Source organism: Melopsittacus undulatus, chromosome 2, assembly GCF_012275295.1.
Source record: "Melopsittacus undulatus isolate bMelUnd1 chromosome 2, bMelUnd1.mat.Z, whole genome shotgun sequence".
NCBI classification, from domain to species: Eukaryota; Metazoa; Chordata; class Aves; order Psittaciformes; family Psittaculidae; genus Melopsittacus; species Melopsittacus undulatus.
Genome location: NC_047528.1, coordinates 492,539 through 510,718, shown reverse-complemented (window position 1 = coordinate 510,718; position 18,180 = coordinate 492,539). Strand labels below are relative to the sequence as shown.

General features: G+C 63.5%; 1 protein-coding gene across 1 annotated transcript; it reads right to left on the bottom strand.

Annotated features, from left to right (window-relative positions):
* Positions 1–382: 382 nt before the first annotated feature.
* On the bottom strand, positions 383–17,718 carry INPPL1 (inositol polyphosphate phosphatase like 1; the record flags this gene model as incomplete). Its single annotated transcript, XM_034072776.1, is given in 27 exon segments — positions 383–542; positions 1,334–1,465; positions 1,922–2,006; positions 2,764–2,919; positions 2,993–3,080; positions 3,837–3,925; positions 4,282–4,395; positions 4,506–4,595; positions 5,170–5,251; positions 5,434–5,522; positions 5,783–5,882; positions 5,960–6,098; positions 6,838–6,934; positions 7,037–7,154; positions 7,980–8,176; positions 8,855–8,957; positions 9,564–9,670; positions 9,739–9,889; positions 9,998–10,096; positions 10,673–10,762; positions 11,875–11,965; positions 12,220–12,272; positions 12,274–12,361; positions 12,779–12,899; positions 13,226–13,376; positions 14,634–14,697; positions 17,536–17,718. Coding segments are annotated over 27 exon segments (3,015 nt in total), but the record flags the coding sequence as incomplete, so codon positions are not given.
* Positions 17,719–18,180: the final 462 nt, after the last annotated feature.

Here is an 18,180-nt window from a genome sequence, read left to right as displayed (position 1 = left end):
CTGTTCCCATCTCCTGCTCCCACTGCCCTGCTCCCATCTCCCGCTGCCCTCTCCCGCTCGCTCCTCACCTCCTCGGCCAGATCCCATCACCCCATTCCCATCACCCCATTCCCATCACCCTGCTCCCATTGCCCTGCTCCCGTCTCCCGTCACCCCACTCCCCTCCCCCGCTGCCCCCCCCGCTCCCCACCTCCTCAGCCATCTCCTCCTGGATGCTCTCCCGTATGGGATGCGCTCGGAATGCTCCATGGGTCAGACGTGGGGGGGCCCCGAACTCCTCCTGGCTCAGGCTCTTGGCCATCTGCAGCACGGAGCAGGAGCCGTCGGGGGCCGAGGGGGGGGGCCCCTCGGTGGGGCCGGGCCGGGGCAGTGGGGGGGGGGGGAAGGCGGGGGGGGGCAGGGTGAGTGTGTCCTCATCCGAGGAGCTCCCGTCCCGAGGGGGGGGGGGGCTGCGGGGCCGGCGCCGCTCAGGGACACCCTCCAGGACGTAGTAGGCAGGGTTGTTGAAGCTGTTGGGATGTGGGTCCGGGTCCGGCGGTGGGCTGGGGGGGAGAGGTAAGGGGGGTTATGGGGGGGTATGGGGGTCAATGAGTGATGGGGGGGTATGGGGGATGGGGGGGGTATGGGTGATGGGGGGGGTCTATTGGTGATGGGAGGATCCATGGATGATGGGGGGGGTCTATTGGTGATGGGAGGATCCATGGGTGATGGGGGGGGTCTATTGGTGATGGGAGGATCCATGGGTGATGGGGGGGGGCATGGGTGTTGGGGGGGCACCGGTCATGGGGGGCATGGGGATGGGGATCTCCCAGGGGTGATTAGGGGGGTCATGGGTGATGCGGGGGCATGTGGGATGGGGGGGGGGGGGGGCAATGGGTGATGGGGGAGCCATGGGTGATGGGGGGGCATGGGCGATGAGGGGTGGTCAATGGGTGATGGGGGGGCCATGGGTGACGGGGCGTATGGGTGATGAGGGGGTCCATGGGTGATAGGGGGGCATGGGGTGATGGGGGAGCCATGGGTGATGGGGAGCTCCCATGGGTGATGGGGGGGGCATGGGTGATGGGGGGGCATGGGGGATGGGGGGGTCAATGGGTGATGGGGGGGCATGGGGGATGGGGGGCCCATGGGTGATGGGGGGGCCATGGGTGATGGGGGGGGCAAGGGTGATGGGGGAACTCACTGGGTGATGGGGGGGCCATGGGTGATGGAGTGGGGTCTATTGGTGATGGGAGGGTCCATGGGTGATGGGGATGCCCATGGGCAATGGGGGTGTCCATGGGCAATAGGGGTGTCCATGGGCAATGGGGGTCCCTGCTCCCCCCACACGCACCGGTTGGGGGCAGGCTCCTCCCTGCGGTGTGTGCCTGGGGGCCGTGGGGCAGGGATGCTGCTGCTCTGCTCCGGCTCCTCCGCAGGCTTGGCAATGGTGCAGGGATCGGATGTGGGCTTGCGGGTGGAGGATCTGCGGGAGAGAGGATACAGGGGGTGATGGGGATGGGGGTGGATGCATTGGGATGGGGTTGGATGCACCAAGATGTGCTCAGATGCACAGGGATGGGGCTTGGATACACCAGGATGGGGTTTGGATGCACTGGGATGGTGCTTGGATACACCAGGATAGGGCATGGATGCACCGGGATGGGGTTTGGATGCATCGGGATGGGGTTTGGATGCATCGGGATGGGGTTTGGATGCACCGGGATGGGGTTTGGATGCACTGGGATGGGGGTTGGATGCACTGGGATGGGGTTTGGATGCATTGGGATGGTGCTTGGACCCCCAGCACTGAAACCCCATCCCTGCCAGTCAGCACTGGGACCATCCCCACCTCATCCCATCCACCATCCCAGTGGGATGCTCCCAGCATCCCATGGGATCGTGGGATGCCTGAACCCCCCCAGGGCCCCCATGGCCATACCTGGCACAGTCCTGGGTGGCCCTGGCACCCGTTGGCACCTTCCCCTTGCCGGTGGTGGCCTCATCCTTGTCGATGCTGATCCACTCTGCCGGGGCAGGAGGTCACGGGGGTCCCATCCATCCCCATGGAGGGTCCCATCCATCCCAGTGGGAGATCCCATCCATCCCAATGGAGGATCCCATCCATCCCAATGGAGGATCCCATACATCCCAATGGGAGATCCCATCCATCCCAACGGAGGATCCCATCCATCCCAGTGGGAGATCCCATCCATCCCAATGGGAGATCATATACATCCCAATGGAGGGTCCCATACAACCCAGTGGAGGATCCAATCATCGCAATGGAGGATTCCATACATTCCAATGGGGTTTCCATACATCGCAGTGGAGGATTCCACACATCCCAGTGGAGGATCCCATCCATCCCAGTGGGAAATCCCATACATCCCAATTGGAGATTCTATACATCCCAATGAGGGTACCCATACAACCCAGTGGAAGATCCCATCATCCCAATAGGGGGTCCCATCATCCCAATGGAGGATGCCATCCATCCCAGTGGGGGATCCCACACATCCCACTGGAGGATTCCATCCATCCCAGTGGGAGATCCCACACATCCCAATGGAGGATCCCATACACCCAATGGAGGATCCCATCCATCCCAATGGAGGATCCCATCCATCCCAGTGGGGGATCCCACACATCCCAATGGAGGATCCCATCCATCCCAGTGGGGGATCCCACACATCCCAATGGAGGATCCCATACACCCAATGGAGGATCCCATCCATCCCAATGGAGGATCCCACCATCCCAAAGGCCGCTCCCCTCCCTCACCATAGAGCCTCTCTCGGGTGCCCAGGCGCTCAGCCGGCACCCGCACCCGCATGGAGCCGCGGATGTTGCCGGTCTCCTCTCCGCGGTGGGACAGGAAGGTCAGGAACTGCTGCGCGGTGCTGCCGATCATGGACTTGAGCGCGATCACACACTCCCCTGCGGCCGGGAATGGGGTCAGAGCCATCCCATGGCAATGCCGACCCCAACCCCCCCCCCCGGAGGCACTCACCGTAGGACTCGTACCCATCCAGGGACTTGACCGTCAGCAGGAGGTGCTGGTCCTGAAGGTACTCGATGTCCGAGAGGATGGGCTTGAGCTGGGGGGAGAGGGGATGGGAGATGATGGGATGGATGGGATGGGATAGGATGGGATGGGATGAGATAGGATATGATGGGATGGGATGAGATGGGATGGGATGGGATAGGAGATGATGGGATGGGAGATGATGGCATAGAGATGGGGTGGGATGGGATAAGATGGGATGTGATGGGATAGGATATGATGGGATGGGATGAGATGGGGTGAGAGGAGACAGGATGTGATAGGAAGCAGTGGGATGTGGTAGGACATGATGGGATGCAGTGGGATATGATGGAATGCAGTGGGATGTGATAGAATATGACTGGATGAGATGGGATGACATGGGATGTGATGGGATGAGTTGGGATGTGACAGGATGATACAGGATGTTATAGGATGAGTTGGGATGTGATGGGATAAGATGGGATGCAATGGGATGATACAGGATGCAATGGGATGTGATGGGATGTGATGGGATAAGACGGGATGCAATGGGATGATGCAGGATGATACAGGATGGAATGGGATGCAATAGGATGTGATGGGATGATACAGGATGTGATGGGATGCGACAGGATTAACATGGGATGCAATGGGATGATACAGGATGGAATGGGATAAGATGGGATGCAATGGGATGTGATGGGATGCAATGGGATGCAATGGGATGATACAGGATGCAATGGGATGTCATGGGATGCAATAGGATGCAGTGGGATGCAGTGGGATGTGCCGCTGGCACTGGGGCTCCCTGTGCCTGTACCCCCCTCACCGTGGGCAGCTGCCGGGACGACCACTGCACCTTGAGGAAGTTGATGTTGTCGCTGCTCTGAGCATCGTTCTCAAAGCTCTTCTTGAACTCTGGGGATGGGGACATCAAACAGCAAACGTGGGACCCCAAATACCCCCTGAGACCCCAAATACCCCCTGAGACCCCAAACACCCCCTGAGACCCCAAACACCCCCTGAGACCCCAAACACCCTCTGAGACCCCAAGCACCTTCTGAGACCCCAAACCCCTCCAGGACCCCAAACCCCCCCATGACCCCAAATCCCCCAGGACCCCAAACACCCCCAGGGACCCCAAACCCCTCCATGACCCCAAACCCCCCAGGACCCCAAACCCCCCCATGACCCCAAACCCCCCCCATGACCTCAAACCCCCCCCATGACACCAAACACCCCCATGACCCCAAACCCCCCCATGATCCCATCACCTTCCAGGCACGTGGAATAGAACTCAATGAAGAACTTGGTGCGACTGGAGGTCTTGACAATGGCCTCGATGCTCTCGAACTCAATGTGAGCCTGCTCCGAGGTCTTGGGGAGCCCTGGGGGGTACCCGGAGCATGGGGCACCCCCCGGGACCCCCCCATTGTGCCGGGGGGGGGGGGATGGGACACGCGGGGATGGGACTGGGGGGACTGGGGGGACTGGGCACCTTTCTTGGAGACAAACTGGGACGTGACTCCCACCTCGAAGGAGGCGAAGACGGGAGAGTGGTCACTGGTGACGATGTCATCGGTGCAGCCTGGGGGGGGCAGGTACACATGGGGGGGTCAGGTACACATGGGGGGCAGGTACACATGGGGGGGGCAGGTACACATGGGGGGGGCAGGTCACATGGGAGGTCAGGTACACATGGGGGGTCAGGGTGCCCATGGGGGGGCAGGTACACATGGGGGGGGCAGGTACACATGGGGGGGCAGGTACACATGGGGGGCAGGTACACATGGGGGGGCAGGTACACATGGGGGGGGCAGGTACACATGGGGGGGTCAGGTACACATGGGGGGGCAGGTACACATGGGGGGCAGGTACACATGGGAGGTCAGGTACACATGGGGGGCAGGTACACATGGGAGGTCAGGTACACATGGGGGGTCAGGGTGCCCAGGGGGGGGTCAGGGTGCCCATGGGGGGGGGGGGGGTCAGGGTGCCCATGGGGGTGTCAGGGTGCCCATGGGGGGGTCAGGGTGCTCATGGGGGGTTAGGGTGCCCATGGGGGGGTCAGGTCCCCATGCAGGGTTAGGGTGCTCATGGGGGGTTAGGGTGCCCATGATGGGGTCAGGGTGCCCATGGTGTCCAGGACTCCCATTGCTCACCATAGGCATTGCAGTTGATGTGGGTCTCGGGGTAGGACTTCCAGAGGATGCGGTCGCACCATGAGGGGACATTGGTGCGGACCTGGGGGGTGAGGAGCAGTGGGGGGAAATGGGGGAGGTTGGGGGTCCACATACACACACTGAGCCCCCAAACCCAACATGAGACCCCAAACCCAACCATGCCCCCATCCCCTCCATGCCCCCATCCCACCATAACCCCATTCCATGCCCCATCCCCACCACGTCCCCCCCATCCCCACTCACCCCCGTTGGCTTCTGCTTGTGCCACACGTATGTGTCCCTGGATCCCCTCTCGTAGCGGTATGTGGGGGGGAAGGTGATCTCCTCCTCCCCTGCAGGTACATGACATGGGGGTCAGCGGCCGGGGGGGGGGTCAGCAGCCGGGGGGGGGTCAGCAGCATGTACATGACATGGGGGTCAGCGGTTGGGGGGGGGTCAGCAGCATGTACATGACATGGGGGTCAGCGGCCGGGGGGGGGTCAGCAGCAGGTACATGACATGGGGGTCAGCGGCTGGGGGGGGGTCAGCAGCCGGGGGGGGGGTCAGCGGCAGGGGGGGGGGTCAGCAGCATGGACCCCACCGCGGTGCCCACCGAAGCGCAGGAACACTTTGTGCTTCTCCCTCTCCAGGTTGAGCTGATCCACACGGAGCAGCGGCTCCAGCTCCCGGCGCCCGATGTAGTTGAGGATCTCCTATGGGATGGATGGAGGCCGGGGGGGGGTGAGGACCGGCACCGGCGCACACCGCGGGGGCGAGGCCGCGGCCTCACCTGGATGTCCATGTCCAGGCGGTAGTTGAGGTCCCCGAACCAGAAGAGGTGTGTGAAGCGCAAGGAGATGTCGAAGGAGCTGAGCTGCTTGTCCCCCAGAGACAGCAGCCGCAGGATGTCCACGTAGTTCTGGTTGCGCCTGTGGGGACATGGCACCATCAGGGGGTGCTGGGGATGGGGTGGTGGGTGATGGGGTGATGGGGTGATGGGGGTGATGGGGTGATGGGGTGATGGGGGTGATGGGGGTGATGGGGGGGATGGGGGTGATGGGGGGGATGGGGGTGATGGGTGTGATGGGGGTGATGTGGGTGATGGGGGTGATGTTCAGTGTTGCTGGGTGATGTGGGTGGTGCGGGTGACGGGTTGCTATGGGTGATGTGAGTGCTATGGGTGATGTTCAATGCTGCTGGGTGATGTACAGTGCTGCTGGGTGCTCTGGGTGCTGCTGGGTGACGTTCATTGCTGTTGGGTCCTATTTGTGTGCTGCTCGAGGGTGCTGTTTGCATGCTGATGGCTGCTATGGGTGTTATGGGTGCTACAGGTGTTATGGGTACTGAGGGTGTTACAGGTGCTCTGTGGGTGTTCTGTGCTCTATGGCTGCTGTGGGTACTCTATGAGTGCTCTCTGTGTGCCCTATGGATGCTTATGGATGCTCTATAGGTGCTCTCTATGGGTGCTCTATGGGTGCCCTATGGGTGCTCTCTGTGTGCTGTATGTGTGCTCTATGGGTGCCCTATGGATGCTCTGTGGATGCTCTATGGGTTCCCTATGGATGCTCTAAGGTGCTCTCTATGGGTTCTCTATGGGTGCTCTCTGTGTGTCTCTGGGAGCTCCATGGGTGCTCCATAGGTGCTCTGTGGGTGCTCTGTGTCTCTCACCGCGCTGTCTTCTCGCTGCCCGAGGTCAGGTGACAGTTGACGAAGCCCAGGGAGGTGCCATTGAACATGAACGAGACCCCAACAGCGCCTTTGTTCCCTATGGGGACCGGGGGGGGGACAGGGCCTGAGCACAGCCCCCCATGGGCACCGGCACAGCCGCGGCGCGTGCACCACCCCTCGTCCATCACCGCATCCATACCCAGGGTGTTGGCAATGCCGGTCTTGACGCTGGAGGTGCTGACGTGGCTGATGCGGTTCTCGTGCTCCGGCTTCACCAGCACCACCACCTTGATGCTCCACAGGGCCTGCACTGCCACCTGTGGTGACACCAGTGTCACCAGCAGCACCGGTGCCACCAGCACCAACACCCCCAGTGCCACCAGCACCAACACCTTGATGCTCCACAGCGCCTGCACCGCCACCTGTGGCAACACCGGTGTCACCGGCACAATCGGTGCCACAAACACCAACTGCCCCCCGTGCCACCAACACCAACTGCCCACAGTGACACCAGCACCAACTGCCCCCAGTGTCACCAGCATCAACTGCCTCCAGTGCCACCATTACTAACAAATCTCAGTGCCACCATCCCCAACACCCCTCAGTGTCACCATCACCAACACCCCTCAGTGTCACCATCACCAACACCCCCAGTGTCACCATCACCAACACCCCTCAGTGTCACCATCACCAATACCCCTGGTGCCACCACCACCAACACCCCTCAGTGTCACCATCACCAACACTCCTCAGTGCCACCATCACCAACACCCTCAGTGTCACCATCACCAACACCCTCAGTGTCACCATCACCAACACCCCTCAGTGACACCATCACCAACACCCCTCAGTGTCACCATCACCAACACCCTCAGTGTCACCATCACCAACACCCCCAGTGCCACCATCACCAACACCCCTCAGTGCCACCATCACCAACACCCCTCAGTGTCACCATCACCAACACCCCTCAGTGTCACCATCACCAACACCCCTCAGTGTCACCATCACCAACACCCCCAGTGTCACCATCACCAACACCCCCCAGTGCCACCATCACCATCACTCCTCAGTGTCACCATCACCAACACCCCTCAGTGTCACCATCACCATCACCCCCACGGGTGTCTCCCCCCCCGCACCGGTCGGTACTCGAGGTCGGTGCAGTCCTTGAGCGCGGCTCGCACGAAGTCCACCCACTCCTTGTCCCCCATAGAGTTCTCCTGTGTGCCCAGCACGTAGATGTCGTGTGCGATGGTCACTGACACCTCCTCCAGCGTCCGGCCCAGGCCCTTGGAGGTCACCCATGAGGAGATGCTCTTGGGGGGGGGGACGCTGCCTGTGGGGGGGGGTGTTGGGGGGGCTCCTGGAGCTCATGGGACACCCCCAAACACATGGTCCCAACGTGTGTCCAGCACATTCCAATGGCATTCCTGATGCCTTCCCACCATGTTCCCAGTGCATTCCCATGTTCCCACCACATTCACACCATGTTCCCACTACATTCCCAGCAGGTTCCCAATGCATTCCCAATATGTTCCAAGAGAATTCCCAGCGTGTTCCTACATTCCAATCGCATTCCCAATGGTTTTCCACTATCTTTCAACCATGTTCCCACCACATTCCCACCGCATTCCCAGTGCATTCCAATGTTCCCACCACTTTCCCAGCAGGTTCCCACCATGTTCCCAGTACATCCCCACCACATTCCCAGAGCATGGCCAGTGCATTCCCATGTTCCCACCGCATTCTCAACATGTTCCCACCATGTTCCCAGTGCATTCCCAATATGTTCCAAGAGCATTCCCAGTGTGTTCCTACCACGCTCCCAGCACGTTCCCACCACATTCCCAGTACATTCCCACCATGTTCCAAGAGCATTCCAGTGTGTTCTCACCACATTCCCAATGTGTTCCCACCACATTCCCAGTGTGTTCCCACCACATTCCCAGTGCATTCCCAGTGTGTTCCCACCACATTCCCAGTGTGTTCCCACCACATTCCCAGCCCCACTCACCCATGTTCCAGGTGCCGATGAAGATGGAGATCATGTCTGGCTCATCCTGCTGGGAATGACGGTTCTTCATCAGCTGCAGGAGCTGGCAGAAGGCCTCTCGCTTCTGTGGGGCAGGGGGGGCTCAGTGGGGACCCCAAACCCAGCACCCCATGGGGCAGGCAGGGAGCGCAGGAGCGCATCCCTCAGCCACCAGCACCCATCCCATGGGGAGCCAGGGGGTAAATCCTGACCCTCCCATTCCCAATGGGGACCCCTCTTGTCCCCAGTGGGCACCCCTGACTCCAGGGGGGATCGCCCATCTCCGAGCAGGACCCACATCTCCAATGGGGACCCCACCCATCTCCAATGGAACCCCTTTCTCCAATGGGGACCCACATCTCCAATGGGGACCCCCATCTCCAATGGATCCTACATCTCCAATGGGACCCCCCATCTCCAACGGAACCCCCATCTCCAATGGGGATGCCCCCATCTCCAATGGACCCCACATCTTCAATGATCCCGCATCTCCAATGGGACCCCCCCATCTCCAATGGACCCCACATCTTCAATGACCCCCCATCTCCAACAGAACCCCCATCTCCAATGGGGACCCCCCCATCTCCAATGGAACCCCTATCTTCAATGGGACCCCTATCTGCAATGGGGACCCCCCATCTCCAACGGAACCCCCATCTCCAATGGGACCCCCATCTCCCATGGGTCCCACCCTGGCGCTGGCGAACACGAAGTCCTTCCTCTGTGTTCTGTCCTTCTCCTTCTCGAAGACGATGCCCAGTTTGTTCTGCACGCGCTGGGACTTGATCAGCTGCCGGACTGGGAACAACTGGGATGAGCCATGGGGACACCAGAACCCCCCATCCCATCCCATGGGTGCCCCTCACTCTTGTCATGGGTGAAGGTGTTCCAGTCCTCCTGCGTGTCCTTCTGCTTCTTCAGCACCACCAGCTTCCCTCCCTCCACATCCACACTCAGGGTGTACTTCTGGGACTTCCCGATCTTGGTCAGGTCCCCCAGGGTGACGTCCAGCTTCACCTATGGGACCGGGTGTTGGGGGGGGACACAACCGGAGCCCCCCTCCCAAGGGTGCAGCTGGTGCTGAGCCCAAGGCAGGTCCCTCCCCATGGGGTGGATGGGGCTCACCTCGAAGGTCTGCACCGGGATGCTCTTGGCCTTGCGGGTCAGGGGCTGTGGGGGGGTGCTGGGGGGGGCAGAGCTCATCTCCTGCAGAGCCTTCAGTGCCTGGGGGAGGCCCCACCACCATCACCATCATCACATCATCATCATCATCATCACCATCATCATCATCGTCATCACCATCACCATCATCACACCACCACCACCATCATCATCATCACCATCACATCACCACCATCATCATCATCATCACCATCACCATCATCATCATCACCATCATGATCACACCACCACCATCATCATCATCATCATCATCACCATCACCACCATCACACCACCACCACCATCATCATCATCACCATCACATCACCACCATCATCATCATCATCACCATCACACCATCACAACATCACCAACATCATCACACCACCACCACCACCATCATCATCACACTATGGTCAACCCAGCACTGAGCACCGCATCCACCAACCCATCACCATGGGGTCTATGGTCAACCCATCACCATGTCCATCAACCCCATCACCCATGGGGTCCATGGCCAGCCCAGCACCGCACCCACCAACCTTCACCCATGGGACCACCCTATTGCACCCCAGCTGGTGCCATACCTGGTCCAGGACCCAACCCGTCCCCCCCCCATGCTGGGACCCCCCAGTTCACCTTCTTCTCGATGCTGGAGAGCAAATCCTTCAGCACCGACAGCTTCAGCACCAGTGTCTCCAGCTCCTGCTCCCCTCCCTGCCCCATGGGCTGCAACAGGGCCACAGCAGGATGGGACCCCCACATCCACCCCCAGTGCCCCACATCCACCCCCAGTGCTCCACATCCACCCCAGTTCCCTCACAGCATCAGGACCCCCCCCCCCCACCATTGGTGGATGTTTCTCAATGGATTTCCCACCACCCATAGTGGATGGTGGGACCCCCACCACATTCCCAGTATGCTCCCAGCAAACTTCCATCATGTTCCTACCACATTCCTAGTATGTTCTCACCAGTCCCACCACATTCCCAGCATGTTCCCAGTGTATTCCCAGCACATACCCAGCATACTCCCAGTGTGTTCCATTGTTCCCACCACATTCCCAGTGCATTCTTACCATGTCCCCAGCACATTCCCAGTGCACTCCCAGTGAATTTCCCACCCTATTCCCAGTGAATTCCCACCATATTCCCATCACATTTCCATTATGGCTCTCAGGGTGTTCCCACCATGCGTCCACTACATTCCCAGTGTGTTCCCACCACACTTCCACCATGCTCCCACCCATTCCCACCATGTCCCCAGCATACTCCCAGTGTGATCCCACCACATTACCAGTGAATTCCCACCATGTTCCCACCACATTCCCACCATGTTCCCAGTGTCCTCCCAGGGAATTCCCACCATTATCCCACCACATCCCCAGCACATTCCCATCGTGTTCCCAGTGCATTCCCACCACATCCCACGGCTGTGTCCACACAGCCTCCGGGGGTGTCCCATTGATGTCCCCACTGACATCCCCATTGATGCCCCCATTGATCCCCCCATTGACATCCCCATTGATGCCCCCACTGATGCCTCCATTGACGCCTCCACTGACACCCCCATTGATATCCCCACTGACGCCCCCATTGACACCCCCATTGACATCCCCATTGATGCCCCCATTGACGACCCCATTGATGCCCCGATTGACACCCCCATTGACATCCCCATCGATGCCCCCACTGACACCCCCATTGACATCCCCATTGATGCCCCCATTGATCCCCCCATTGACACCCCCATTGATGCCCCCATTGATCCCCCCATTGACATCCCCATTGACACCCCCATTGATGCCCCCATTGACGCCCCCCCCATTGACCCCCCCTCACCTGCTGCAGGGCCCTGCCCACGCTGGGGGCGCTCTGGGGGTCAAACACCTTGGCCAGGGTCTCCAGCCCTGCCAGGACCTTGTCCACTTCACTGTGGGGGGGGGGGGGGGGATCAGCGGGGGTCGCCCCTCCGGACCCCCCCCTCCAGACCCCTTCCCCCCTCCGGACCCCCCCCCCCTCCGGACCCCCCCACTTCACTGCGGGGGGGGGGGATCAGTGGGGGCCGCCCCTCCGCCCCCTCCGGACCCCCCCCCGTCCGAACCCCCCCCCCCCCTTCCCCCCCCCTCCGGACCCCTCCCCCCTCCGGACCCCCCCCCTTCCGGACCCCCCCCCCCCCGCACCCACCTGTGCAGGCGGCGGCAGGAGGCACCCAGTGCCCGGCTCAGGTGGGGCAGGGATGTTGCCCCCCCCCTGCACCCCTGCCAGGTCCTGAGAGTACTGAGCACTGCGCAGGTACTCGTGGGGCAGCAGGACCGGACCATTGGGGCTGCAGAGGAACAGAGGGGAGAGGGGATGGGGGGGATGGGGGGGGATAGGGATGGGGTGGGGATGGGGGGTGATGGGGCAGGGGATGGGAAGGGGTAGGCATGGAGCAGTGGATGGGCAGGGATGGGGCAGGGATGGGGAAGGGGATAGGCAGGGATGGGGCAAGGCATGGGGAGGGGCAGGCATGGAGCAGTGGATGGGCAGGGATGGGGCAGGGATGATGGTGAAGGGGATGGGCAGGGATGGGGCAGAGGATGGACAGGGATGGGAAGGGATAGGCAGGGATGGGGCAGGGCAGGGATGGGACAGGAATGGAGCAGAGATGGGACGGGGAACAGGGTGAGGATGGGATGGAGCAGCGGATGCGCAGGGATCAGGGGGGCACGGGGGGCACAGGACACGGTGCTGCTGCCCTCACCTCTCAGCTGCCCCATCGGGCACAGACGCTGTGGGGCCGGTCGGGCTGAGCCCCCCTGAGGTGCTGCAGCCGCTGCTGGAGCCGCAGCGCGGTGGCAATGGGGGCTTCTCATCGTCCCCATCTGCAATGGGGCAGCATGGGTCAGGCAGAGCCCTGTGGGGCTATGGGGTCCCCAGGGGCTATGGGGTCCCCAAGGGGCCACGGGATCCCCAGGGCCTATGGGGTCCCCAGGGCCTATGGGATCCCCAGGGGCTATGGGGTCCCCAAGGGGCTATGGGGTCCCCAAGGGCTATGGGGTCCCCAGGGGGCTACGGGATCCCAAGGGGCTATGGGGTCCCCAGGGGCTATGGGGTCCCCAAGGGGCTATGGGATCCCCAGGGGCTATGGGATCCCCAGGGGCTATGGGGTCCCCAAGGGGCCATAGGGTCCTCAGGGCCCCCCCCATACCCGAGTAGTCACGGTCGTCGGCAGCATCACGGTCCTTGTCGCGCTCGACAGGGAAGAGCAGGGCACAGACGAGCCCCTGGTTGGGCTGTAGGTACAGCGCGATCAGCTCCCCCAGCGTCTGGAACCGGCGCACCGGAACCCCCTGGGACGTCTGCGGACACGGGGATGTGAGCGGCACACCCGGAGCGGTACACCCGGAGCAGTACACCCGGAGCAGTACACCCACGGCCAACGGAGCCCCCCCGGGCCGGGGCACCCCTGGATCACCCGGAGCCCTTGCGGGGTCCCGTCCGGGCCATCCCCACATGGAGGGTGAGGGCCTGGCCCATGGTGGTGAGCGCGAGGGGGCGCTGCAGGTGCTGCTGGGTGCAGGCAGGACATTGGGTACAGGCAGGGCACTGGGTGCAGGCAGGACATTGGGTGCAGGGCACAAGCAGTGGGCACAGGCAGGGTACAGGAAGGGTGCTGGGTGCAGGCAGGATGCAGGGTGCAGGCAGGTCATTGGGTGCAGGCAGGGCATCGGGTGCAGGCACAGTGCTGGGTCCAGGCAGTGTACAGGCAGGGTGCTGGGTGCAAGCAGGGCATTGGGTCCAGGCAGTGTGCTGGCAGGATGCAGGGTACAGGCAGGGTGCTGGACCCAGGCAGTATACAAGCAGGGCGCTGGGTGCAGGCAGGGCATTGGGTGCAAGCAGGGTGAAGGGTGCAGGCGCTGGGTGCAGGCAGTGTGCAGGCAGGGTGCTGGGCACAGGCAGGGCACAGGCAGGGCATTGGGCACAGGCAGTGTGCAGGCAGGGCACAGGCGCTGGGTGCAGGCAGGGTGTTGGGAACAGGCAGGGCACAGGCAGGGTGCAGGCGCTGGGCACAGGCAGGGCACCAGGTGCAGGCAGGGCACAGGCAGTGTGCAGGCAGGGTGCAGGGCACAGGCAGGGTGCCGGGTGCAGGCAGGGCACAGACACGGTCCCGCAGCCTCCCCCTCCTGGAAGCAGCTCCTTCCGGCTGCCTCCGGCACAAAGAGCGTTTTGTTGCTCTATAAATACCGGCGGCGCCGCGGGCGGGACGGGGCAAGGAGAGGCCACAGACACCGGAGCACCGGTACCGGCAGCAGCAGCAGCAGCACTGGTACCGGTACCGACAACAGCACCAATACCGGCAGCAGCAGCACCGGTACCCGCAGCACCGGCAGCAGCAGTACCGGTACCGGCAGCAGCACCACCGGTACCGGCAGCAGCACAGCAGCAGCACCGGTACTGGTACCAGCAACAGCACCGGCAGCACCGGTACCGGTACCGGCAGCAGCACCCACCGCACTGAGCCCCACACAGCACACGGGGTGTAAGGGTCGCTGCAGCCCCATGTCCCATCCCCAGCCCTCGGGGGTCCCATGTCCCGGGGGGGGGGTGACCCCCACCTGCACAGCCAGGAAGTCCTCCTCATCCGGCAGGATCCGGTACGTGTGCACGTGCTTCTGGAACCTGCCGGTGATGGGGGCGTCAGGGAGGGGTGCGGAGGGGTCCCCCCCTCTGCACCCCACAGCCATGGGGGGGCCCATAGGGATGGACCCCCCCATAGGGCTGGACCCCCCCATAGGGCACCCATGAGCATCACAAGGGGCTCCAGGGCCACATTCCCTATGGTCTCAGTGTGGATCCCCTGGGAAGATGGCTCGGGGGGGGCACACTGGGGGTCCTGGATGGGTGCTGGGGACCCAGAGTGACCCCCAACTTGCCCCCCACCATTGGCCCCCATGTCCAGAGCATGGAGCAGTGGGAAGCAGCTCCTTTCCCAGTGGAAGCCAGATCCCTTCATGCACTCACTGCCCACAGTGCCAGGTTCCCCAGTGCCACCCATCCCCATGGTGCTGGGTCTGCCCCCAGTGCCACCACACAGGGACCGGTCCCCTGGTGTCACCCCACAGCGCTGGGCCCCTTCATGTCATCTGCTCCCCACAGTACCAGGTCCCCTTATGTTACCCCATGCTACCAGGTCCCTTCATGGCACCCCACAGACCAGGACCCCTGCTCCCCACAGTGGAGGGTCCCCCATTTCTGCCCCCCACCCCAATACCGAGCCAGGGTGGTCATGGAGGCCCATATGGGATCTGGGGCCATATGAGGCCATATGAGGCCCCATTGGGATCTGGGGATGCCCAAGTCAATGGAGGCCAGAGGGGGGGCAACATGGGGGATCCCAAACTGGTGTTGAGGGGTTCCCTATGGGACCCCCACAAGTGGTGGGATTGGGGGGACACACAGGGAGCCCCAAGTCCTAAAGCACCATCAGAGTCCCCATAGCAAGAACCCCAATAGGAGAGTGATGGGGGGCAAAGAGTCCCCATAGCAGGAACAGCAAGGACGGGTGATAAAGGGAACATAGGAAAACCCAACACAGGGTTAATACAGGGAGCCCCAAATTGGGGGAGACAAGGGGGAGCCATAGCAGGAACTCAAACTGGGGGGTGATGGGGCCCACACGGAGACCCCCAAGTTGGGGGGGACATGAGTCTCCATAGCTGGAGCCCCAAGGGGGGGTGCATGGGGACCCCCAGCACAGGGTCAATACGGGCACCCCCAAACTGGGGGACAAGAGGGTCCCAAAGCAGGAACCCCAATGGGGGGACAAGCACGGGGGGGTCCCTGGGTAACTGGGTTGGTACGGGGGGGTGCAGATGGGGGGTGCTGGGGACCCCATGGGTGCTGTCCCTGGGGTCACTGCCACCAATGGGGGGGGGCATCCCCACCGGTGCCACAGGGTGCCCACCTCATGCACTGGGGCCATGGGGACACTGGGAGCCCATTGGGGACACTGGGGGAGCACTGGGGGCACTGGGGGAGCACTGGGGGCACTGGGGGAGCACTGGGGACACTGGGGGAGCACTGGGGGCACTGGGGGAGCACAGGGACCGGGGGGGCCGCGGGGAGGCAGCCGCCGCCGCCCGCAGGGTCACCGGAAGCTGCGGCCGCCGCATTCCCGGCACAATTCCCTTTCCTGCTCCTGCTCCCAGGCTATTTATAGGCTCCGGCCACGGCCACAACCGCCCCCGGTGGCACCGGCACCAACCACCCCCTGCGGAACCGGCACCGGCCCTGCATCCCCATGGAACAGCCGCTCCCATGGCACCGGCACCGGAGCCGGTGCAGGGCACCCCCATTGGGCACCCCAGGCACCCGGGTACCGGCTGTGACAGCGGGAGCAGGGGCTGCAGGGAGAGAGGGAGAGAGGGATGGAAGATGAATGGATGGATGGACGGACAGAAGGTGAATGGATGGACAGATGGATGGATGGAAGAGGGATGGATGCATGGATAGATGGATGGATGGACAGATGGATGGATGGATGGATGGAGGATGGATGGATGGATGGATGGATGGATGGATGGATGTGGCACATGTCAGGAATTCCCAGTTTTCCCTCCTCTGCCATAAGGAGCCCACGGGAGCAAAGAGCCAAACTGGAGGTGCCACAACCACAATGGGCCCCGAGCGGGGCCAGAGGCACAGCCTGGAGCACTGGGAGCACCAGGAACGTGCCAAGAACACCCTGGGGACCCCCGAGCTCCATAGGGTGACCCATGGGCACAGGGACCCCCAGCCCTCAGGGACCCACACTTATGGGGTGGATGATGTCCCTCCCCCAGCTCCACAGGGCCTGTCCCCTGCCAGTGCCACTGTCCCCCCATGCAGGACCCCCAGTATCCCCCAGTCTGTCAGTGCCAGGGCCCCAGTGCCCCCAGCCCCAAGTGGGTGCCCCCCAAGTCCCCCCCTTTGGCTCTCCCCAGTTCCCAATCTCCCCCCAGTGCTGGTGCCCCCCATATCCCGTGGGTGCCCCCAGACCCCCCCCCCGGTGCCCCCCCAGACCCCCCTCGGGGAAGTCACCAGTGCCCCCCACGTTCACTGCAGACACCGTGCATGCCCCCCCCGGTGCCCCGGAGCCCCCGGTGCGGTCCTGATCCCCACGCTCACAGCAGGCACCGTGCGTACCCCCGGTCCCGGTGCCCCCCCCTCAGCCCCGGTGTCTCCGCTCATAGCAGGCACCGCTTGTACCCCCGGTGTCCCCCCCCCCGGTCCCCCCGCTCACAGCAGGCACAACGTGTACCCCCGGTCCCGGTGCCCCCCTCATCCCCGCTCCCGTTGCTCCCCCCGCTCCCGGTTCCCTCCCCCACCCCCGGTGCCCCCCGCTCCCGGTGCCCTCCCCCCGTCCCTCCGCTCACAGCAGGCACCGCTCGTACCCCCCGTCCCGGTTCCCCGCTCCGATCCCCCCCCGCTCCCGTTACCCCCCCCCGGTGTCCCCCCCCGTTCCCCCCCCCCGCTCACAGCAGGCACAGTGCGTAGGCCCCTCTGACGCTCTCGCTGTCCCGCACCAGGAAGCTCCCGTCCCGTCCCGCCCGCGCCAGCAGCTCCTCGGCCGCCGCCCGGCTCAGGTCCCGGTGGTACCAACCCGGGGGGGGCCCCGCGCCGCCCCCCGCGCACGCCATGGACACAGCGGGAGCGCGCACGGGAGGGGCGGGGAGGGGGGGGGCGGGGACAGGGGGGGAGCCCCGAGCGGGAGCGCGCACGGGAGGGGGGCGGGGACGGGGGGGGCGGGGACAGGGGGGAGCTCGGGGGGGGGGGACCTGGGGAGGAAGAGGAGGGGCGGGGAGAGGGGGGAGGGAACGGGGGAGGAGGGAGAGGAGGGGGCAGCACCCGGGGGCAGCGGGGGGGGAGGACACGGGGGGGGCACCGGGGAGGGATGGAGATGGGGTGCGGGGGGGGATGCGCAGGGGAGATGGGGAGCACGGGGTGGGGGGAACTGGGGGAGGGGGGGGGGGAACGGGGGGGGCAGCACCCGGGGGGCACCGGTGGGGATGAGGGGGGGGGAGCACCGGGGGGGGAGCACCGGGCAAAGGAAGGGGGAGGGGGGAACCCCGAGAGAGGGGGCCCCGGGGGGGGCACCGGGGGGAGATGGAGATGGGGGGCGGG